Source organism: Acomys minous (assembly GCF_964271855.1).
Source record: "Acomys minous genome assembly, chromosome: 16".
In the NCBI taxonomy this organism is placed as follows: domain Eukaryota; kingdom Metazoa; phylum Chordata; class Mammalia; order Rodentia; family Muridae; genus Acomys; species Acomys minous.
Genome location: NC_140498.1, coordinates 9,570,727 through 9,592,893, shown reverse-complemented (window position 1 = coordinate 9,592,893; position 22,167 = coordinate 9,570,727). Strand labels below are relative to the sequence as shown.

Here is a 22,167-nt window from a genome sequence, read left to right as displayed (position 1 = left end):
CCGCGCAGGCGGGCGAGTGGGCGGAGCGTCCCGGGCCAGCCCGGGCCAGCGGAGCGCTGAGGACGCGTCGGTATGTTCCGGCTTCTGCGCTGGCGTCTGGGCCGGACCCTGCTGCGGGCGGCCGGCCGGCGGTGCGGGAGCTGCGCGGCGCGCCTGCTGCCGGAGCGGGCGGGCGCCCAGGGGCTGCGGGCCCGAGGCGCGCCGTCGCGGGGCCAGGGGCTGCTGCCGCTGTTGGCAGGTGAGAGGCGCGCTCCGGGCGGGGCCGGGCGAGCGGGCGGGCGGGGGCGCGGGTCGGTCCCGGTGACCTCTGAGCCGCTTCTCGCAGCGCTCGCCTGGTTCTCGCGGCCAGCGTCGGCGGAGGAGCAGCCGGGAGAGGATGAGGCGGACGAGGCGGACGAGGCGGAGGCCGAGATCATCCAGCTGCTGAAGAGAGCCAAGGTGAGGGGCTCGGCCCGGCGTGCGCGCGCTCTCTGCTCCGCTTTCCCGAGGTCCGGATGGATTGGCCCCAGGTGGAAGGTTGGGTTCCGTCCAGACTCAGCCTTGTCGAATCCTGCAGCAAAACCTCCGCAGTCCTGAGTGCAGGTGGAGGCGGAACCCTCACCCCCCCCCAACCCACTTTTTTTTTTTTTTTGGGTCCAAACATAGCGATTGAGGATGTTTTGCGGGGGTGGTTTTAATCAGTTAACCAGCCAGGCTGAAATGTCATTTTGTGCATAGAGTATGTGTGAGGCCTCGAATATACAATTTAGAATCCTTTATGCCTTTTGGCTTGCGTCCAAAGGATGCTTCTCCACATCCTTTTTAAAAACATTTTTTTTTAATCTCCAGGTTTATTTAATGTCTTCCAGTGAGATCAGTATCGGCTTGATTTGAATAACGTCCACATTTGTATTCACAGACTGCAGTATGACACTGACATGCTGTCTCTATTTGTGAGGCCCCAGCTACCCCACAGATTTAGCCTGCCCCGAACTAAGCGCTTATTCTTAAATGCCTCCCCACAAATATGTTCTTAAAACAGTCTTCTCTTTAACATCTAAAAAAAAAAAATCAATATGAAAAACAAAACAAAACATAGCAGTTCTTAAAATGTGTGGTTGATAATTCCCAGTTCACAGCAATAAACACAGTTGTTGTGAAATCAAAAACACTTCTTAACACCTCCCCCCCCCCCCCCCCCGCCCAATTGCTGGAGTTTTCCTCACGCAGGTCCTGTTCTCTTTCCCCGCTGCGGCCCTTTCTCCATGCTGCAGTCTGAGTGATGTTTTGCAACTGTAAATCAGCTCATAGTGCCTTCTTGCTTGTTAATTGAGTAACCTCTCACAGTTTCTGTGAGAAAGCACAGACCCCCCCCCCCCCCCAACCCTGTCATGGGTTGCAGGACTGGAAGTGATCTAAGCCGGCTGCCCCCGTCGTCCCCCCCCTCCCTCCTGAGGCAGTAGCCGAATGACTCACTGGCCTCTCCCCACCTGCCTTGCATTTCTTCTGAAGGACCATTTTCAACCTGTGGTGCCTTCACACATTATCTCTGTTGGGGTCAGTGTTCTGTCTCTTACTGGTTGACTCCTTAGTCTCCTCACCTCATTTTTACTCTTTGTTTTCTTGGACACTTCCCTGGTTCCTATTAAATGAGAGCCCCCGCCTTGTCATTCTGTTGTGTTGTTTTTTTTATTCATTCCTCTTTTCATGAGTTTTAATGAAGCCTACTTGTCCTACATGATCCCCTATAATGGGGAAGAGAAAAAGAGGTGGAAGGCGAACGGCTTCCTTATAAAGCAGATACAGTGCCAGCTGTGGTGGTGCACACTTTGAGCTGCAGAGGCAGGTGGATCTCTGTGGGTTAGAAATCAGTCTGGTCTCTGTCTCTGCAGTGGAAGAAGAAAGTAAACATGGCTCACATTCCTTCTGTCTGATATGTTAGTTAAAACTTTGTTACCTGAGCACACCTAGTTGCAGGGGTGGGTGGGGGCCGCGCGTCTCCCTGTCACCTCCACCGATGTGGCTCCTGGACACATGCTGAATGAGGAACTTTGACACGCGTTGCCATGGCATCTGCTGTGTAGCAGCGCCTACTTCTGCTCTCCTTCTCATTTAATGTTTTCTTTGTCTTCTCTCTTCAGCTGAGCATCATGAAAGATGAGCCGGAAGCGGCTGAGCTGATTTTGCACGATGCTCTCCGGCTTGCGTATCAGAGTGATAACAAGAAGGCCATCACTTACACTTATGATTTGGTAACTCTTCTGCCAGCTTGCGCTATTGATGAGGAAGGGCCGGGCACTGGGAAAGTGTTTCTCCCGACTTGCCTTCCTGACTTTCATGATGTCCTGTTTTGTTTTCTCTTAGATTTAACTTTTGTGTCCTCTGCAAGGTCACTTACAATTTCAAACCAGAAAGAAACAAATATCTTTTTTGTTTTGTTTTGTTTTTCAAGATAGAGTCTCTCTGTGTTAGCCTTGGCTGTCCTGTACTCACTTTTTAGACCAGTCTGGCCTCGAACTCACAGCGATCCACCTGCCTCTGCCTCCCAAGTGCTGAGATTAAAGGCGTGCACCACCATGCCCGGCTGAAACAAATATCTTAATATCTTTCCCCTCATTGACGAGTGTATCTAGGTTTAGTTTGCTTTCAACAGAATATATAAAATAAACCATGTGCTTCTCTCACTGTTGCTGTACTGGGTTCCAGCAGAGTAAAAGATGACATTTTTTTTTTTAAGATTGTGAAAACAGAAAAGAATGTTTCACTTAAAGGTTTTTAAATCTGTGTAAATTTAGTGCCTTGAACTGAACAGCCATTTATAATTTGCTTTCAGATGGCCAACTTAGCATTTATACGAGGGCAGCTTGAAAATGTAAGTCAATCGCTTTGTAAAACCTTGAATTGGTAACGCCTCTGGGAACTGTGACGGTAGGGTATATGTTGTTTCTCCAAAAGGTCCCCACGACACAGTGACTGAAGTTACAGGTGTGTTTCTTTTTAATTGATTGGCCCACACGTAGGCTAGAGACTAAAATCAGAGTAGGCCTCTCTGTTGTGTGACTCAGAAATCTCAGGTTCATTTTAAGATAGGTCTTCATCTGCGTGAGTGCGCTAACTCACTTCCGGCATACAAGAAGGGAAAAGGAGAGGATGGAGCCAGAACTTAGTTTGATTGTACGCTAGGTATGATCACAGTTAACTATAAAAGGATGATTCAAAAATTGAGGGTTGTTTTAAAAACTTAATTGATGGGGTGAATATTAGGGGACAGTTTGTAATCTGCCACATTGGTTCAGGTGGTTAATCTGTTGAAGTTAGTTTCTGCTCATTACAGGGGACTTTAAGGTACACAGAGGATGTGAGGTCTTGATCTTTATAAGTGTCTCAAAGCCTCCCATACACAGTGTGTGTGTGTGTGTGTGTGTGTGTGTGTGTGTGTTTGTGTACATGTATTCAATCATGCTAAATTAGTGCTTAGAATCAAGGGTCATATATAGATGGTTTTTAAAACTCTTTATGCTTTTAGGCAGAACAGCTGTTCAAAGCAACAATGAGTTACCTGCTTGGAGGAGGCATGAAGCAGGTGAGGTCATCGCCTAGGGTTGCCCCCTCATCTGAAACAGTTTACAGAGTGAGAGCTCCCTGTCCTAGTTAGGGTCTCTGTTGCTGTGATAAAACACCATGACCAGAAGTAACTTGGGGACAAAGGGGTTTATTTCATATTACACTTTCAGGTAACACTGAAGGAAGTCAAGGCAGGAACTCTTTTTTTTTTTTAATTTATTAATTTGTTCTTGTTACATCTCAATGGTTATCCCATCCCTTGTGTCCTCCCATTCCTCCCTCCCTCCCTTTAGGCAGGAGCTCTTAGGCAGGCACCTGGGAACAGGAACTGAAACACGGGGCGTAGATACTCTGCTTACTGCCTTGCTTCTTGTGGCTCACTCAGCTTGTTTGCTTTTGTTTTTGGGGTTTCTTTTGGGGGGGTTGGTTTTTCAAGACAGGGTCTCTCTGTATAGCCTTGGCTGTCCTGGACTCACTTTGTAGACCAGGCTGGCCTCGAACTCACAGAGATCTATCTACCTCTGCTTCCCGAGTGCTGGGATTAAAGGTGTGCGCCACCACGCCCGGCTTCAGTTTGCTTTCTTATACCACCATGTCCCACCCACCCAGGGCTGGCACCACCCACAGTGAGCGGGGCCTCCCACACCAGCTATTAAGCACGGAAGTACATCACAGACTTGCCTACAGTCAGTCTGATGGGAGGCGGTTTTTCTCAGTTGAGGTTCCTCTTCCATGATAACTAGCTTGTGTCTATTTGACCAAAAAAACCAGTCAGGATATGCCCTCCAGCCCCAGGGCCAGCACATAAGTACTTTGACCAAAAAGGTGTCTATTTCACCCCCAGACCTGTATTAAAATGTCTGCTGTTTCACTAATGCTGAGTAACGATGACCAAAGAATTCACAGTTGGTTAATTCCTTTAAAAGAAAGATTGGCTCTGAGGCCAAATTCGGTATAAATGTTGGAAATACTCAGAAGAAGTTTTTACATCTCGTGAATTCCCTTTTTTAAATTTTTATTTTGTTTTATTTTTATCCTAACAGGAAGACAATGCGATCATTGAGATCTCCCTGAAGCTGGCCAATATCTATGCTGCTCAGAATAAGTAAGTATGGTCAGAGTTTAGACATGGCCAGGTAGAGTGATGAGCAGGACACGCAGGCCTGGGCTGTTAGACCGATTTAATTTACCTGTTGGCCATCTGGGTCTCCAAAGAGTTGATGTCACGCTCAGAGTACTGCACTTCTCCTGTTTGTAGATTTGAGGCCTTCCCAGTTGCCCTCTCTTGTTTCCGTTTTCCTGAGTGGAGCACAGCTGCTGTCCTGTAACTGAACTGTGATGCTTATCAAGTATTTAGTGCTTGCTTGAAGTGAGAAGGGAAGTAGAACTGTACTTCTCCCAGAAGCAAAGGGAACAGTGTAAGGAGTACTCTGACTGTAGCCTCAGAGAGGCCACTCCGCCAGCAGAGGAGGAGGCCAGATGGTGAGGGTTACCAGCCCCTTATCCATTTGGGGAAATAAGTGGTGTCTTAGTTAGGGTCTTTTACTGTGATTAAAACATTAAGACCAAAAGCTGCTTGGGGAGGGAAGCTAAGGCAGGAGCTCCAGAGGACGGGAACCTGGGGCCAAGAGTTAATGCCGAGGCCATGGAGGAATGCTGCCTACTGCCTTGCTCAGCCTTTTGGCTTTCTTACAGCACCCAGGACACAGTCACTAATTTTAAAAATGCCCTACGTGCTGTCAGCAGACCCACCTTGTGGAGGCATTTCCTCAGTTGAGGTTCCCTCCTCTCAAGTGACTCTAGCTTGTATCTAGTGGACATAAAGCTAACTGGTACAAGTACCTACAAGAGGAATTAGATGCTCTTCAGATCAGGTGGAGTTTGGATGTAGCCAATAGTAGATGGAAATCTGGGTATATAAGTTGGGACGTCCTAGTTTTAAAATAGTAGACAAGTTTGAATTCTTTTTATTCCCCCCGCCCCAGACAAGGTTTCCCTGTGTAGCCTTGGCTGTCCTAGACTCGCTTTGTAGACCAGGCTGGCCTGGAACTCAGAGATCCGCCTGCCTCTGCCTCCCGAGTGCTGGGATTAAAGGCATGCGCCACCACGCCCGGCTGAATTATTTTTTTGTTTTGTTTTTATTTTTTGAGACAGGGCTTCTCCATGTTGCCCTAGCTGTCCTGGAACACACTATGTAGATCAGGCTGTCCTCAAACTCACACTTGTCTCTGCCTCCTAAGTGATGGGATCAAAGGTGTGTACCTCTATGAATGAACCTAAATTCTTACAAAGAAGAAAAAGCTCATCAGCTACATGGAAGGGTTTAGGAAACAGTTTAGGTGCTGTCAAAAGCTAGAAACATCCATGAGGCCGTAAGGTCCCCATGTTAGGTTTCTTCTGCTGTGAACGAGGGAAGCTGAAGAAGACAGCTGAGTAAGGGACGGAAGCAGAAGCTGCGGAGGAGCGATGCCTGCTGGCTTGCTCGGTGTGCTTTCGTGTACACCCCAGGACTATCTGTCTGGGTAACAACACTCACAAGTAGGCCGGGCCCTTCCATGTCATCATGAATCAAGAAAATGCCGCTTCCCCCCTCCCCCCTTGCAGGCTAATCATGTTGACAAAAAACTAGATAGTGTCATTGACTCCTTGTCACTTTGACACAGAAATATATCACTATTGACGTGTAACCTTTCCTTTCCCACTTGTCCCCAAGGTGTCATGTTAATGTTCATACCACAAAATAAAACACAACATTTTTGTTGTTGTTTTTGTATTTTGAGACGAGGTTTCTCTGTGTAGCCTTGGCTGTCTTGGACTTGCTTTGTAGACCAGGGCTGCCTCTGCCTCCCGAGTGCTGGGATTAAAGGCATGTACCACCATCCCCAACCTAAAACATAACTTTTAAGTCCCACAGTCTTAAAAACATTTTTCAAACAGTTTAAAATTCAGCCTCTTTAAAATATCCAGTCGTGGACTTCTGTAAAACCAGTTACCCATGACACTAGTCTCCAATGCTGGGGTCTCCATTGAAACTGAGGCTGCACTTTAACCACTGTGCAGCGGCTCTCTTCAGGGACTCCACCCCTACCATAGAGTGGCAAGCCTCAGGTGCTACCCATGACCCCCTTCATGCCTTCAAAACCAGTACCACCTGGGTGACTCAAGCTACCAAGTTCAGCTGTCACTGTGAGACACAGCCTTGGCCCCCTCTGGACTACAGCTTCTGTGTGTTGACCCTGGGAAAATGGTCCTGGAACATTGCACCTTAGTGATGCTTGTGTTAAAATCACCCTCATTTCTCAGCTTCAGCTAAGCAGCATTGATTGTCCCAGCAAAGCGAAGGTTTCACTTTAGTGGTGCTGGTCTCTCGCTAATCACGGCTGAATCTTTAGCTCCAGCTGATGAGAAACAGAAGATTTTTAATATGGAGCACCACACAGATGGCCCTGCTAGTGTTTGCTTCCCTCTGAAACTTGACAAGCCAGGCCTCGGTCATCTGCTCCTCCACAGCATTTCTGTCGCCCAAGGTCCAGTAACAGCCCATTAAGCGCTGGGCACTGAATGGCTTTCCCGGTAAAGTCTCAGTGCCCTTCTGCATTGGCCCCCAAACAGCATGGTCAGGTCACAGCCGTACCTGTGGTCCTGGTAACAGTTTCTGTCTTAGGGCCTCTTTTGCTGTAGTAAAGCACCATGCCTAAATGTACCATGGGGAGGAAAGGGTTATTATTTTATGCTTAAGTTATACAGGATCACTGTGAGGAGTCAGGGCAAGAGTTCAAGGCAGGAACCTGGAGGCAGGAACAAAGCAGAAGCCATGGAGGAGCAGTGCTTACTGGCTTGCTCCTCCTAACTTGCTCAGTTTGTTTTCTTGTATCCCTTGGGACCACCCGGTGTGGCCACCATCCATATCAATCATCCGTCAAGAAAATGCCCCACACGTGTTTGCCTACAAAGCTGGGCTAATGGCACTATCTCAGCTGATTTCACTTGGCTCTAGTTGACAAAATGTCAGCTGACACAGCCTTTCATTCCTTCTGGTCTCTAGAATTCACAGGGGCATCACATAGGCACGGGACCGTCTTCTGGAGATTTCTGTTTTGAGAGTGGGCTCAGGGAGAGAGGATTGCGCTCCTTTAGATTTTTAGCTCTGCGGAAGTTACTGCCAGAGGTAAACGTCACATAAAGTCGGATGCTGTTCAAAAAAGTTGCTCTTTGAGGCCAGAGGTCCCAACCCTGGCCCCTGTTCGAGTCACCAACTCCATATTCTTCAGCACCTGCTTAGTTTCCCTGCATTTTGGTTGGGCACTAGATAGGCTGGGGCTTCTGAGGGACTTGACTTGGACTGGGGCTTGCTCTGCAGCCTAGGCCAGCCTGTGCTACAGACAAAACACACGGCAGCACCTGACTTAAATCTTGAACTTCGAGTTTGGCTTGTGCCAAAGAACATTCTTGAGAGCAGTGTCTTACAGAACTAGATGTTAATGATGCCTCAGTTCCTCTGACAAGTAGACTCTCAAAGCAAATAAATGCTGAAAAATAAGATTCATGTGTCTTAATGGAGCTGAAAGCTTTTTTTGCATAATCCATTATTAAGTAGTACCTAAGTCACTCCTTTTTTCATGTTGTTTTATTAAGGGGAGTGTAAGATGAGAAAACACATTGCCAGGTTATGGGACTTAAAGAGGCTGCCTGGCGTGTGTGAGGCGCTGGGCACGGGAGGAGGAATGCTGTGATAGGGAGTGGTTTGCAGACCTTTTACTTGGACGTCTTGTGGCAGCCTCCCCTGTGTCCCTGCTGATAAGCTCAGCCCAGAGCTGTAGGGAAAGATGAGCACAGCTGACTGACTGTCGGTACTTGTTTCCAGACAGGAATTTGCACTCGCTGGCTATGAATTCTGCATTTCAACTCTGGAGGGGAAAATTGAAAGAGAAAAGGAATTGGCGGAAGACGTGTCGGGTAGGAAACTTGACTTCTCTAGACATTGGGTTTTCTGCACCCGCACTGTAAACTGTCCACAGAGGTTTCTGTTGCTGGATGTTCAGTAAGGGAAAGAGCCCTCATGGCGGAGGGCCATTCTGGAGAGTAAGTGCCTATCCTAATGCCATAGGTTTAAGTGAGTTGAGCACTGTTAGGAGTTTTTTGTTTGTTTGTTTGTTTTTAAAGCTCTTGAGTGACAGGTTCATAATTTCTCTACTAACTTCCGCTACATTTATAATGTTTGGGAAACTGACAATTGCAAAGGGAAGTCTTTACATTTTGTTCAGTCACTTATTAAAGTAGAGCTGTGTGGGAGAGCACTGCCTGCCAGGGACCAATCCCTAGATTAGAGAGAGAAAGAGATGAATCTAGTTGTGCAGCAGGGCAAGGAAGAAGGAGCACAGTGCCGTGGGAGCCTTTAAGCTTTATATTTGGGTTTCTTCTTTTCTTCCCCCCATCCGCTCTCTATGTAGTCATGGCTGGCCCACTGTGCAGTCCTGGCTGCTGTGCAGACCAGGTTGGTCTCTAATTCTGAGCTAACACCTGTCTCTCCCTCTTGAACTCTTGGATTAAAGGTGTATGCTTCTACACCTGGCTTTCATTTGGGTTTCTTACCTCATTTGAAGTACTAGAAATTTGCAGGCTTCGCGTTCATTAAGAAACGTGTTACATATTGATTATTGCCAAGAGGTAGCAAGATACTAGGAAACCACGGGCAACTTCTCATCCCGCCTCTCTTGAACATCATCAGGTTTTCTTCTCCATCACTGCACTGTAGCCACCTTTATCAGTGTCACCAAATCTTGTAAGACACAGTAGTTTTGACTGAGGGGATCACTGTCTCCTACAGGGAGCACTATCCCTTGATTTCTGGGCATCTCATTGATCTTTCACTTTCCTCATGCCTGTTCACAGATGGTGGCTGATCTCAGGTATCTTCACCTGCTTCTCTTTTCCCTCTGGCTCACACCTTAGGAAATACCGCATAGTCCCATAACATTTAACTGTTACATTTATACCTCCCAGCCGGCACCACGACAGCAGACTTAGGGGACTGGTCTTAAATTTGGTTAGACTGTTTGGTAAGTGACACCAGCAACCATCTGGTGGCTTTGGCAGAGAACCTAGGAGGTCTCTATGATTTCCCCCTTTTACTAGTCCACCAACAAGGTCTCTTATATCAGCTATGAAAATGCATCCACGTTAGACATGTTTCACTCTTCATCCCGCTGATTTGTGGAGGCCTTCATCCATTTTTGCCTGGATGCTGATCTCAGTTTTTCCTGCTTCCTTCCCTTTACCCGTCAGGTAATCTGTTATCCATACAGCAGGCAAAGTAATTTTTTAAAGACCTCATTGTTTCTGTATTACCCTTAGGATAAATTCACAGTCCTTACACAGATCCACAATCTGGCTCCCACCTGCTTCTGTAGCCTCCTTATCTTCTCTGTCCTTGCTCATTGCACTGACACATGGCTCTTTTTCCTGGTCTTGCACACCTTGAGCCCATCCCATCTCAAGGCCTTTTGTTCAGTATGCCTTCTCCCTAGACTGCTGTCACCACTGCCTCACATCATCAGGTTTGCTCAGTGTCTTCCTCAGAGGCTTATCCTAACACAGGCATCTCTTCCCATCTCTGTGTCACTCATCCCCTTTACCCTTTAACTCTTTACCATCCTTCAAGTAGGACTGTTGTGTGCTTTTGTCTGTAGTACCAATAGAAGAACATTTTTGCTAACTGTTTTTAGTATTTGCTTTCTCTAACAAAGAGAAATCAAGATGCCATGTGTTGTATTAAATCCTTAGTGCCTGGAAGAGTGCCTAGCACCTAACAAGGGCTCAGTAATTACTGAAAGAACACAATTCGGCAAAGAGCAGCAAGTAAATACAGTTCAGTGCATTGCGAAGAGCTTGAAGAAACCCAGAGAAGGTATGAACGAATCCCAGCCACAAAGTGTGTGAGTCATTCATTGTCCACGCCCTTGCCATCATGCACTGGGACATTACTAGTGTTTTTTCGAGCTTCACCCCCCCTTCCTCTTCTCTCTCTCTCTCTCTCTCTCTCTCTCTCTCTCTCTCTCTCTCCCTCCCTTCTTCCTTTCTCCCTCTCTCTCCCCTTCTCTCTTGCTCTTTTTCAGATGGGATATTGCTATATAGGCCAGACTGGCATCGAATTTAAGGCACTCCTTCCTCAGCCTCTTGACAATATGAGCCACTGTCAGTGGTCCTTGTATTGTCTACCTCTGCCTCTTGCACTCAGTCTGTCTAGGCTCTCATGTACCCCAGCCTGGCCTCCAGCTTATATAGGTGAGGGTGCCTTTGTACTTATCCTCTGCCTCCACCTTCTGAGTACTAGGATTATACCAATACCTGGTTTGTGTTGTGGATTGAACCAAGGCTAGGCAAACATTTTACTAAATGAGCTGCATTTTTTTAAAAAATTATTTATTTTTATTGTATGTGCATGTATGTCTGCATGAGGGTGTCAGATCTTGGAGTTACAGACAGTTGTGAGCTGCCGTGTGGTTGCTGGGAATTGAACCCGGGTCCTTTGGAAGAGCAGTCAGTGCTCTTAACTGTTGAGCCATCTCTCCAGCCCATGAGCTGCATTTTTAACCCCTTGATACTAGTTTATTAAGAATATAAAGATTTGTTTGTTTGTTTGTTTGTTTTGGAGGTTTTGTTTTGTTTTTTGAGATACGGTTTCTCTTGTAGTCCTGGCTATCCTGGCTTCACTGTATAGACCAGGCTTTCCTCGAACTCACAGAGAGTCCGCCTGCTTCTGCCTCCTTAGCGCTGGGATTAAAGGCGTGTGCCACCATGTCCTGTGAGTATAAAGCTTTTTCAGCTCCAAAAATAGTTACTGACTTTCTAAAAATTATGGAGAGCTTTATGAAGAAAGATAACCATACTGCTACAAAGGAACAGCTGTTTACTTTCTATTGAAACTTGGCTTTTAATACTATACTATAAAAATTTGTTTCTATTTTTTTTATAGGCAAAATAATTCTTGTTGGGTATATAAGCTAATTTCGTGTGTGTGTGTGTGTGTGTGTGTGTGTGTGTTCATGTGTATGCATGGAAGGAGACTCTTATATTCCAGAGGACAGTCTGGGGTGTTGTTCCACAGTCGTTGTCCATTGTGATTTGGGGAGACAGGTTCATTCTCTGGCTTAGAGCTTGCCAGCTGGCCATGGAGCCTCTGCTGCCCTAGTGCTAGCATCACAGGCACATGCCATTACCCCTGGCTGTTTCAAATATGAATTCTGGCATTAGTCTTTGGCATGGTAAATGACTTAGCAAATTCATGTATGATGGCTTATGCCTGCATTTTCAGCATTTGGGAAGCCGAGGCAAGAGGATTACTGTGAGTTTGAGAACAGCTCAGGCTACAGAGTGAGACTTTGTCTTAGCAAAGAAAGGGAAGGCTGAGGAGATAGGTTACTCCATAAAGTGCTTGCTGTGCAAACAATAGGGTCTGAGCTCAGTCCCCCAAACCTGTGTAAAACGACAGCTATGATGATGGCTGCTTAGTACCCAGTGCTGGGGAGGCAGAGAGGGATGGTCTGGGCCTTCCTGGCCGCCAGCCTAACTGAATTGGTGTGTCCTGGATCCTGGTGAGCGACCTTGTCTCAAAAACAAGGTGGACAGCTCATGAGAAACAATGCTGAGGTTGGCCTGTGCCGCCACATACAGGCATACCATTCACATACATGCGTGTACCTGGGACATAACAGAAACACAAATTTCTGTGTGTTCTGTATGACTAGCTCTGTACCAAAAGGACATTAGTGAAAATGACATCAAACATGTAGTCTAGTGTATTTTGTCCCCCATATTGTAGATACATATGTAATTACTGAGGAAATTATCATAAAATAGTGAGGGTTGGGGAGACAGTTCAGTTGATAAAGTGCTTGCCCAGCAAGCATGAGAACTCAGGTTCTATCCCTGGCACCCATGTCAGAAGGCTGGGTGTGGTGCCGTTCTGGTAATGACAGCAGTGAGAGGTGGGGACTCGCTGGCTGCCCAGTCAGCCTACCCTGAGTCCCATCATTTTCAGGCCAATAAGAGACCCTGCCTCAAAATTTCAGGTAAGCAACACCCGAGGACCAGCAGCCAATGTTGCCCCTGGCCTTGAGCAAACAGGGAATTCAATTACAAAGTAGCATATGTAGTGTAGAAGAGCTCAGTTTTCTATGACACAACAGACCAAAGGCTGAATGATTTTAAAATGTAGACATATTTTCTCTGGTTGTTTGAGATCTGTAAATTTATAGTTCATTTGTGTTTGCTGCATAGTTTATTATGAATACATATATTCTTCCAGTTTCTGCAGCTTACATTATCGGATTAAAAGTCAAATCTATTATAAGGCCTACTTTAAAATAGCATTTCCTTGCCACACCTTGCCCCATCTGTTTTCAACTGACTAATTTCTTCTGGTACTTTTTCTGTCTGTGTGTGCATGCATGTGTGCACTTGTGAGTGGAAGCGAGAAGTCAACCTTGGGATCATTGCACACTGTTGGCCTCCTTGACCTGGAGCTTGCCTGTCAGGCTCTTTTGGCTGGGTGGCCCCTGGGGACCCGCCTCTTCCTGCCCTTCATGTGATAGTGCGGCACCCTTGCTGCTTCAGAGGTGGACTTCTCCTGAAAACATAAAATTATTATTTCCTGACTGAAATTTTTGGAAGCTATTGACTTATGAAAGAGTTAAGGTTACAATTTTTCATTGTGTCTACATATGTACATATAAATAACATTACTTGCTGAGCCAAGTAAAATGATTACATAATATAAATTTCAGATTTTGTTTTCTTTGGTGTTACTTGCTTTCTTGTTGTTTTTATAATTTATTTTAAAATATTTTTATTATATTCATTTATTTGTGTATGTGTGTACATGCCCAGGCACTCATGTGTGCCTGTGCAGGTCAGTGGACAGCATGTGGGGCCAGGTTCCTGCCTCACTTTTTTCTCTTGCTGTGATAAGACACCATGACCAAGACAACTTATAGAAGAAAGAGTATTTTGGGGTTTGTGGTTTCATAGGGTTAGTTAGAGTCCATGGCCATCATGATGGGGGGAGCGTGGTGAGGAGACAGTCATGACGCTGGGGTTATAGCTCATCTGGTCAGGTTAGTTCATCTGTTGTTCTCTAGGAGGAGGTTAAGACCAGGAGTCTCCTGGGACCTTTGGAGCTGAGGTGGTGTATCTAAAGCATCAGAACAGTGACTGCTGCACAGCACAGCTCAGGAGATGGTACCCGTTGGCTTTTATTACTGTGATAAGGCTCTGCCCCTTCTTGAAGCACATTAACGTCTGTAACCCTGTCAGCCCATTGACAGGACATGCAAATGAGAGTGGTGTTTGTTTGTTTTTCATTGGGTAGAGTGAGTACCATGGTGTGCGTTTGGAGGTCAGAGGACAGCCTTGGGCGTTGTTTACACCTCACACTTTGTGCCAGACAGTGTTTCTTACTGCTTGCTGCCATATACACTAGGCCAGCTGGCCTCAGAGTCCCAAGTTTTTATTAAGTGTGTATAAATGAGTCATGCAGTCTGTGTTCAGTTGCTTTTATTAAGTTTTTTTAATTAATTTTTTTCACTTGTATCTGTGTGGGTGGGAATTAGCTCCTGAGTGCAGGTTCCTGGGGAAGCTGGGAGAAAGCATTGAGCCCTTGAGCTGGGCTTACAGACCTCTGTAAGAGAAGCAAGTGCGCTTAGCTGTTGAGCCGTCTGTCCACCCCCAGCTTTTATTAGTTTTTAATAAACACTGAGTAGTTGTCCTATGCCAGACATTGTTTTCAGATTTGAGTCGCAGAAAGTGAGGCAAAGGCCCTATTCCTCTGGGGCACAATGCTGTGCAGGTGTCCGTCAACATTCCAGCCAGGCAGGCTGTCTGTCACCCATCTTTCCACATTCCTTGTCATTTTTTTCTTCCTGTTTTAACTTTCTAAACAGTTTTATTATTTAGCTTTTTAGTTTATCTAGAATTTACTTGTAAAGTTGACCACTAGTTTCTTACAGGTAATTAACATTAAAAACAGTTTTCTTCAGAATTTTCTGTTCATTGAATGAGACTGCTTGTTTGTTTGTTTGTTTGTTTGTTTTGAGACAGGGTTTCTCTGTGTAGCCTTGGCTGTCCTGGACTCACTTTGTAGACCAGGCTGGCCTCGACCTCACAGCGATCCACCTGCCTCTGCCTCCCGAGTGCTAGGATTAAAGGCATGTGCACCGTGCCCGGCTTTTAATAGTAAACATTGTTAAGTTATATCCTATAAATATGCGGTAACACAGCTCATGCATGCTACTTTTATAGACATTTCCCACAGTTTTCACCTATCTTCCTTCCTTCCATTTTTTTTTCTTGGTTTTCGAAACAGAGTTTCTATGTCTAGCCCTGGCTGTTCTGGACTTGCTTTGTAGGCCAGGCTGGCCTTGAACTCACAGAGATCTGCCTGCCTCTGCCTCCCTGAGTGCTAGGATTATAGGCGTGTGCCCCTGTGCCCAGCTGATTTGACATTTTTCATGTGAATCACTTTATCAGTCCTCAAAGTACTTGTCTACATTATTAGATTTGCATTATATTGATGTATTTTGGGGTGATTATTATTTGAATATATTAGCATGCATTTACCATAAATAGTAGTAGAGAGTGTCAGCTGAGTTAAAGGAGGGCCAGGGTTAACTGACCTGATGATGGGTTGTGACTCACTGAAACCATGAAGGAGGAGAGGAGGGAGGGTCTGCGATCGGGATGTAAAGTCAATTAAAAAGTCATTCCCATATGGGATTTATTTTGCACTTTTTCTAGCTTACCGTGAGAAATTAGGTTACTGATTTAAGAGTTTTCTAATTTACCTGCATCCCATGAATATTGGTATATTTTCATTTTTATTTATTCCAAAATATTTTCTAGTTTTTCTTATACTTTTCTTGGTAACTTAAGATATTTAAGAGTGTGATTAATTTCCAAGTTTCTTTTTCTCTTGTCGATCTCAGTTTATTCTCATATGACAGAAAAAGGACACTGTATGCACTCAGTGCTTTGGATCTGTTGGCACCTGTTTTGTAGCCTCAGGTGAGGTTTGTCCTGGCCAGTGTTGTATTTGGGACCTCTCTTTAAGTACCAGGGATTGCACCTGGGCCTTATGCATGGTACGTGCTGGGTGGAAGGTTGGAAATGTTTCTTTTCTTTCTTCTTTGTTTTGTTTTGTTTTTGTTTTTCAAGACAGGGTTTCTCTGTGCAGCCTTGACTGTCCTGGACTCACTTTGTAGACCAGGCTGGCCTCGAACTCACATCAGTCCGCCTGCCTCTGTCTCCCGAGTGCTGGGGTTAAAGGTGTGCGCCACCACGCCTGGCTTGGAAATGTTTAAGTCTGCCTGGTTTATAATGACTATTGTCCGAGGTTACTCATTTTGTCTAGTTTCTAGGTAAAATTCTATAGTGATCTTTTTAAACAAGCCAATTTTTCTGAACTCTGGTGCTCGACGTGGGGCCCGATGGGTTCTGTAATTTTCAGTGGTATGAGGGAAGATTCAAATCTCGAGGAAATAGAAATGCTGTTTGAGGATATCAGCAAAATCGCAGCTGCTGTTGCAAAACTCTTTCCTGCGTCATACTTAGAGGGAATTTTCTGTTTTTTTTTCTTTGTCTTTTTATTGTATTTCATTCTTAGAAGGATTAGAAGAAAGGCTGATAAGATAGGAAAACCAGAAGTATCAGTAAATTCTATCCTTTTGGAAAGAATTGCAGACTTGACTGAACAGCTGGAGAAAGTGCGGGAAGAAGTTGAAAAGCTGGGAAGGCAAAAATCACCTTTGGTAAAAGGGTGAAGAAAAAATGGAAACTAGAGGGACAGGAAAGCAGGCAAACAAAAGCTCTTTGGAGAACCCTCCAGAGTCACACAGTCACATCAGCTTTTCCAGTTACTATAAGACATGTGCCTGCTCATAATGGTGCTAAGGAGTATGATGAAATGGCATGGCGTCCAGTAGATATGTTGGATTTAAAACATTTTAAGGAATTGGCTTTCGTTAAACAAATGGTAAATAGCTGGGCTTTGCAGCATAGACTTGTTCCCCAAGATTGGAAAAGCTTGGTTTCAGCGGTATTAGAAGTGGCACAACAGTTACAGTGGTTGTCATGGTGTTGAGGTGAAGCCGTGAGAATAGAACAGGAAAATAAACAAGGGGATAAATGTTGATAAAGATCAACAGCTTGGTGAAGGGCAGCATGCTGGTTTAAGAGAACAAATTCAGCTAGGCGTGGTGGCGCGCGCCTTTAATCCCAGCACTCAGGAGGCAGAGGCAGGTGGATCGCTTTGAGTTCGAGGCGAGCCTGGTCTACAAAGTGAGTCCAGGACAGTCAAGGCTACACAGAGAAACCTTGTCTCAAAAACGAAACAAAAGAAAAGAGAGGGAGAGAACAAATTCAGTCTGAAGATAGAGTAATTGAACAATGTCGTGTTGCAGCCTTAAGACATGGTAGAGGAGCCCGGTAAGTCAAACATTCCATTTACTAAGGTATTTCAAGGGTCTGGGGAAGCCTTCACAGAATTTTTGAAGGGATTGGGTACAGCTGTAGATCGAGCCATACCAGATTCTGAGACCAAACAGGAACTGACACTGACCATGGCATGTGAGAGTGCAAATACTGACTGTAAGAGAGCAATCAGACCATTAAAGGAAAGAGAGGCTGCACTAGATGAGTGGGCAAGAGACCGAGGAGAGGAGAGCGGAAGAGGGAAGACGCCGTCATCCGTTAGGTGGAGGAGAGGAGAGCGGAAGAGGGCAGACGCCGTCATCGTTAGGTGGAGGAGAGGAGAGAGGAAGAGGGCAGACGCCGTCATCGTTAGGTGGAGGAGAGGCGTGGCTGGATTAGTTAGGTGGATGGAGATTTGGCCCAGATGGAGAACATTAGCAAATATTTGGGATTATGGATGGGCGGTAGCTTGATAGAAATTATTAAAATCAGATGGCATGGGATTGGGGAAGTAGTTTAGAGGATTAATATCTGCTCTGTCCCAGGTTAGCTAAGGCTACTTTAAAATATAACAGGTGTCTGTGTCTTGATTGATTGCTAGCGGGCTGGAAAATAACTGCCGTAATAATAATTATAGGCCCAATGATAAACATTATTCGGCCATGTTGGTAAATTAACTGCAACGGAACCCCTTTACTCTCCTCTCCCACCCTGAGCCCAGCCACGACTACCCATGTTTCTGATAATCACTTCAGAGTTTCAGTTCTCCTTATTGCAAATTATCCCTTCACCAGAAAAACAGCTTTTCTCTAGTTATTTCCCACATATTGTGTGTGTCTATATCTTACTCAGACTTTGCTGAGTATATTTTCAGTGTCTTGTGTCAAAGCTGTGGCTTAATTTCTTTCTTTTCTTTTTTGAGAAATTTGGAGAGCATGTTGGAGAATTTTCCAGTTTGTGTTTGACATTGTGGATTTGGAGGCAGGTCTCTGCTTTTCTTCGGTTTTGTTTTGTTAAAGTAAGAGATTTCCCTGAAAAGTGATCTATGACATCTTTAACAATTTTTGTTACCTTTCTCCTACCTTGTCAAACTTAATTTTTTACCTAGTTGTTCTAGGTCTTTGCTTGTTGTGTTAGTGAGCCTGCTCAGGTCTAATTACTGTGCTGAATTTAGTCACTTACCTGTTTGTTATGTCTATATCAATAAGCAACACATAGAGTGGCTAATGTGTTTTAAACTTTATGCAAATGATATATTGTACAGTTACATCCTACAATTTGCTTTTTCTATGAAGCGTTTTACTGTGGAGACTTACCTATGCTGAAATGGGAGGAAAGCTGTGTTCTTAGCCTGCAGGGCCTGTTGGCTTGCTGAACTGCATGTCGCATAAGTTATATCTGTCTAGGCAGGTGGCTTCTTTGGGGTGTCACATGACTGTGGATGAAGCGAGGGATGAGGCTACTTTTTACTGGGGAGTGCAGGTTAGGGCAGCTCTTCCTGCGTCTGTAGCATGTGGTTGTACGTGTGCCATCTCTCCAGCCCCGCCCCTGTTATTCTTGATTTGAGATTTTTTAATATCTGGGAGATATGATAAGAGATTTCATTATAGCTTCAGGTGTGTTTCTGCTTATTAATGAACTATCATAGTTTTGTATATCTTTACTGGCTGATGGGATTTCCTGTTCAGAGAATTATCTATTTGTATTTTTTCCTCGCTTGCCTGTTCATTATGTTTTTATATCATTTTTAGAGATTTCCATTGTACATACTACTATTTTTTAGTGCCACTGGGATCATATTGCCAAGCACATGGTCTACTCCAAGCGACACTCGAATGCCATTGCTTACAAGTCAGTGGTTCTCAGCCTTCCTAATGCTGTGACCTTATAGTACAGTTGTTAATGCTGTGGTGACCCCCAAGCATAAAATTATTTTCATTGCTACTTCATAACTGTAATTTTCCTACTGTTGTGAATTGTAATGTAAAAATTTGATATGTAGGGTATCTGATGTGTGATATCCATATGCGGTTTCCTTGACGGTTCTGCATAGCAGCTGGCCAGCCTGTTTGTCCCCTAGCCTTATCTCTGTATTCTTTTGCTCCGTGAGGATTAGCGTTTGCTTTTCGATACACATGAGATAGGGAACCTACTATCCCAACCCTACAGACAGGTCACCCAGGGCTATCTTCTAATTTGTCATTTTCTTACTGATTTATAATGACTTTCCTTGCTGCATTTTAGAGTGATATTAATGTCTTTAAATCTATAATTACAATTGATAAACTTTATTATATCACCTTCTATATTTTCTTCAGTACTCTTGTTTTTATTCTTTCTTTTCATTTGTTTACTCATTGAAGAAATGAGTGCCAGCCACTCTGCTTGGCATTGAGCTGTAGTTGGAGTCGTGATCTCAGGGAGCTGACTGTGCAGCGGAGGACACACAGTGAGTGTTCTCCACTGTTGGCGATGCCTGCAGGTGACAGCGCTCTGTAGGTAGATCCTTAGATTGTATATGTGGGCTCTGCTGCATATGATGCGAAGGTTGCAGATATGGTTCTCCAGTTTTCACCAGTTAAAGGCTTTAATTTCTGGATTCCTAGGCACTCAAACCATTTACAAAGGCAATAGAAACGGGGCTCACATGCTTTCCCTTTGCAGTTTTAGCTAATTCCTAACTAGTGGTGCTTGGGAGCTCAGCTATACCCTGCAGAAAGATTCCCAGTTATCAGGCGTATTCTTGGAAGTAAATACCTTGAATTAGATTCTACCTCCACCACTGTGTTGCAGGAAGTGCTAAATATGACATCAGTTGAATAAGGAAAGTTTCGGGATAGCAGAAATTCCAGAGTGTCCAGGGAGCCAGACACCCTTAGTTCTGTAGACGTCCCTGTGTGTCTAGCGGTCGGGGTGGGGTGGGCTGCTGAGCTCACATTTTCTTAGAGATAAGCTTTTACTAATGGAGCTTCTGTACTTCCCTCCATAGATGGATATTGTTGCTGTATCTCTACTCAGGTTCCTGTTTGACTCACTTTTCTGCGCTAATGTAGTAAATGCCCTGAGCTGTCCCTGGACCTGCAGCCTGTACTGCTTGGTCCTCCTCTGTCTGTTGTGAATTCCCTTTTGCTTAGATTTTTTGAGTACAGGCTTCTATAGCAAATCTGTAACATATACTGGTTTTAAGTGGCATGTTTTTCTGTGATTAGAAATAATATATGGAGGCTGGGAGTGTTGGTGCGCGCCTTTATCCCATCACTCAGAAGGCAGAGACAGACGGATGTCTGTAAGTTCAAGGCCAGCCTGGGAATCCAGGATAGCTCTGTTACACAAAACTTACTTAGTTTTTAATTAAGCTATCTGGTTCTCTTTTTTTTAACTTTAGCAGTTCTTATATTACAAAGAATCACGTGGGGCTGTATAGGTGGCTCAGTGGTTTAGAGCACTGCCTGTCCTTCCAGAGGACCTGGGTTCCTTTCCCAGCAACCCCCAGCAACCGTGTGGTAGCTCAGAACTGTTTATAACCTTAGCTCCAGGGGACCTGATGCTCTTTTCTGGCCTTTGGAGGCCACCGGGCATATTTGTGATGCACAGATGTATACATGCAGCCAAACCCCCCATACACATAAATAAAATAAAAGTAATTAATTTTATTTTCTTGGAAAAAGAAGTCCATTGGGACCAGTAAAATAACTCAGCAGGTAAAGATAGTTGCCAGCAAGCTTGAAGACTTGGTTAGTCCCTGGAGCCCATATGGCAAATGGAGAAAGGTGACCCCCATAACTTTCTGTAATGCACACACTTGAGCTGCATTACAAGCACTTGCCCCTCAGAAATAGATACAATAAAAAAATTTTAGAGTCCATTTTTTGTACCCTGTGTGAAATTTTCTCTTGACAGCAAGCAGAGAAGCCTTTTCATTATTTGCTGGAAGTTCTTTTATGGTACATTTTCTTTCTTCTTTTTTTGAGGGGGAAGTGGGGGTTGAGACAGAGTTTCACTGTGAAGCCTTAGCTGTCTTGGACTCACTTTGTACACCAGGCTAGCCGTGAACTCACAGAGATCTGCCTGCTTCTGCTTCCCTGAACGCTAGGATTACAGGACTGCGCCACCGTGCCTGGCTTTTCCTTTTTGAGACAGTGTTTTTTTCTGTGTAGCTCAGGCTGTCCTGCAATTCACTGTGTAGACCAGGCTGGCCTTGGTCTCTGTCTCATGAGTGGTGGGTTAAAGGTGTGTGTTACCAAACCCAGCTAGAGTTCCTTTTCACTTGTTCCTCAGTCACATTTTAGAAAATTATTAGTTTTTTAAAATATTCATTTTTTTTTAAAGATTTTTTTATTTTATGTATGACTGTTTTGCCTGCATGTAAGCGTATTGTTTTGTGTGCCTGGTATCTGGAGTGGCCAGAAGGCGCCATCACATCCCCGGGGACCAAATTTATGGCTGGTTCTGAGCTGCCATGTGGGTACTAGGAGCAAAATCTTGGTCCTCTGTAAGAGCAGCAAGTGCTCTTAACCACTGAACCCTCTTTTTATTTTTTAACTATGTGTATGTATGTACATATATTAAACACACACACGTCTGTGTATAGGTATGTGCCTGTGAGTATAGTCCTGTCAGATCCCAGAAGAGAGTGTTGGATCACTTGGAGCTGGAGTGAGCTGCCCATCTGGGAACCAAACGTTTTTGTGATTAGAATGTGTGATGGATTCAAAATGTATTTTAAAAGTAGTTTTTAGAAAATACTGCTAGAGTTTTACCTCATTAATTGTACTTTGTGCCTCACCTTTTACATGTGAGAGCAGCAACTTTCTCCTGGAATCACCTGTTACTTTGTCCTTCGACTTTTTATTTTATTTAATTAATTTATTTTATTTTATATGCATTGGTGTTTTGCCTGTATGTATGTCTGTGTGAGGGTGTCAGATCTTGGAGTTACAGACAGTTGTGAGCTGCCATGTGGGAATTGAACCCGGGTCCTTTGGAAGAGCAATCAGTGTTCTTAACTGCTGAGCCATCTCTCTGGCCCCGTCCTTCTACTCTTGTGGTGACTTGTCTGCTTGTTTGGTATTAGGCTCAGATCTGTCTAGACTTTTCAATTATATTGATGAACACATTTTATTTGTATGGTTTTTAAAAACCATTTATAAAATACAGAAG

The 22,167-nt window shown here is 44.7% G+C and overlaps 1 protein-coding gene across 5 annotated transcripts in view; it reads left to right on the top strand.

Moving 5' to 3' along the window:
* The first annotated feature begins 7 nt into the window (after positions 1 to 7).
* TTC19 (tetratricopeptide repeat domain 19) overlaps positions 8 to 22,167 on the top strand; it is a 46,018-nt gene continuing 23,858 nt past the window's right edge. For 2 of the 5 annotated variants that reach the window (XM_084760917.1, XM_084760918.1), the window contains exons 1-7: positions 8 to 238; positions 326 to 438; positions 2,121 to 2,231; positions 2,813 to 2,851; positions 3,506 to 3,562; positions 4,587 to 4,648; positions 8,408 to 8,499. In XM_084760917.1, coding sequence (XP_084617043.1) covers positions 73 to 238; positions 326 to 438; positions 2,121 to 2,231; positions 2,813 to 2,851; positions 3,506 to 3,562; positions 4,587 to 4,648; positions 8,408 to 8,499 — 640 coding nt within the window. In that variant the 5' untranslated portion in view covers positions 8 to 72. Of the gene's footprint in view, positions 439 to 2,120; positions 2,232 to 2,812; positions 2,852 to 3,505; positions 3,563 to 4,586; positions 4,649 to 8,407; positions 8,500 to 22,167 lie in introns of all 5 variants that reach the window. The other 3 variants (XM_084760915.1, XM_084760914.1, XM_084760916.1) reach the window with 3 other exon arrangements.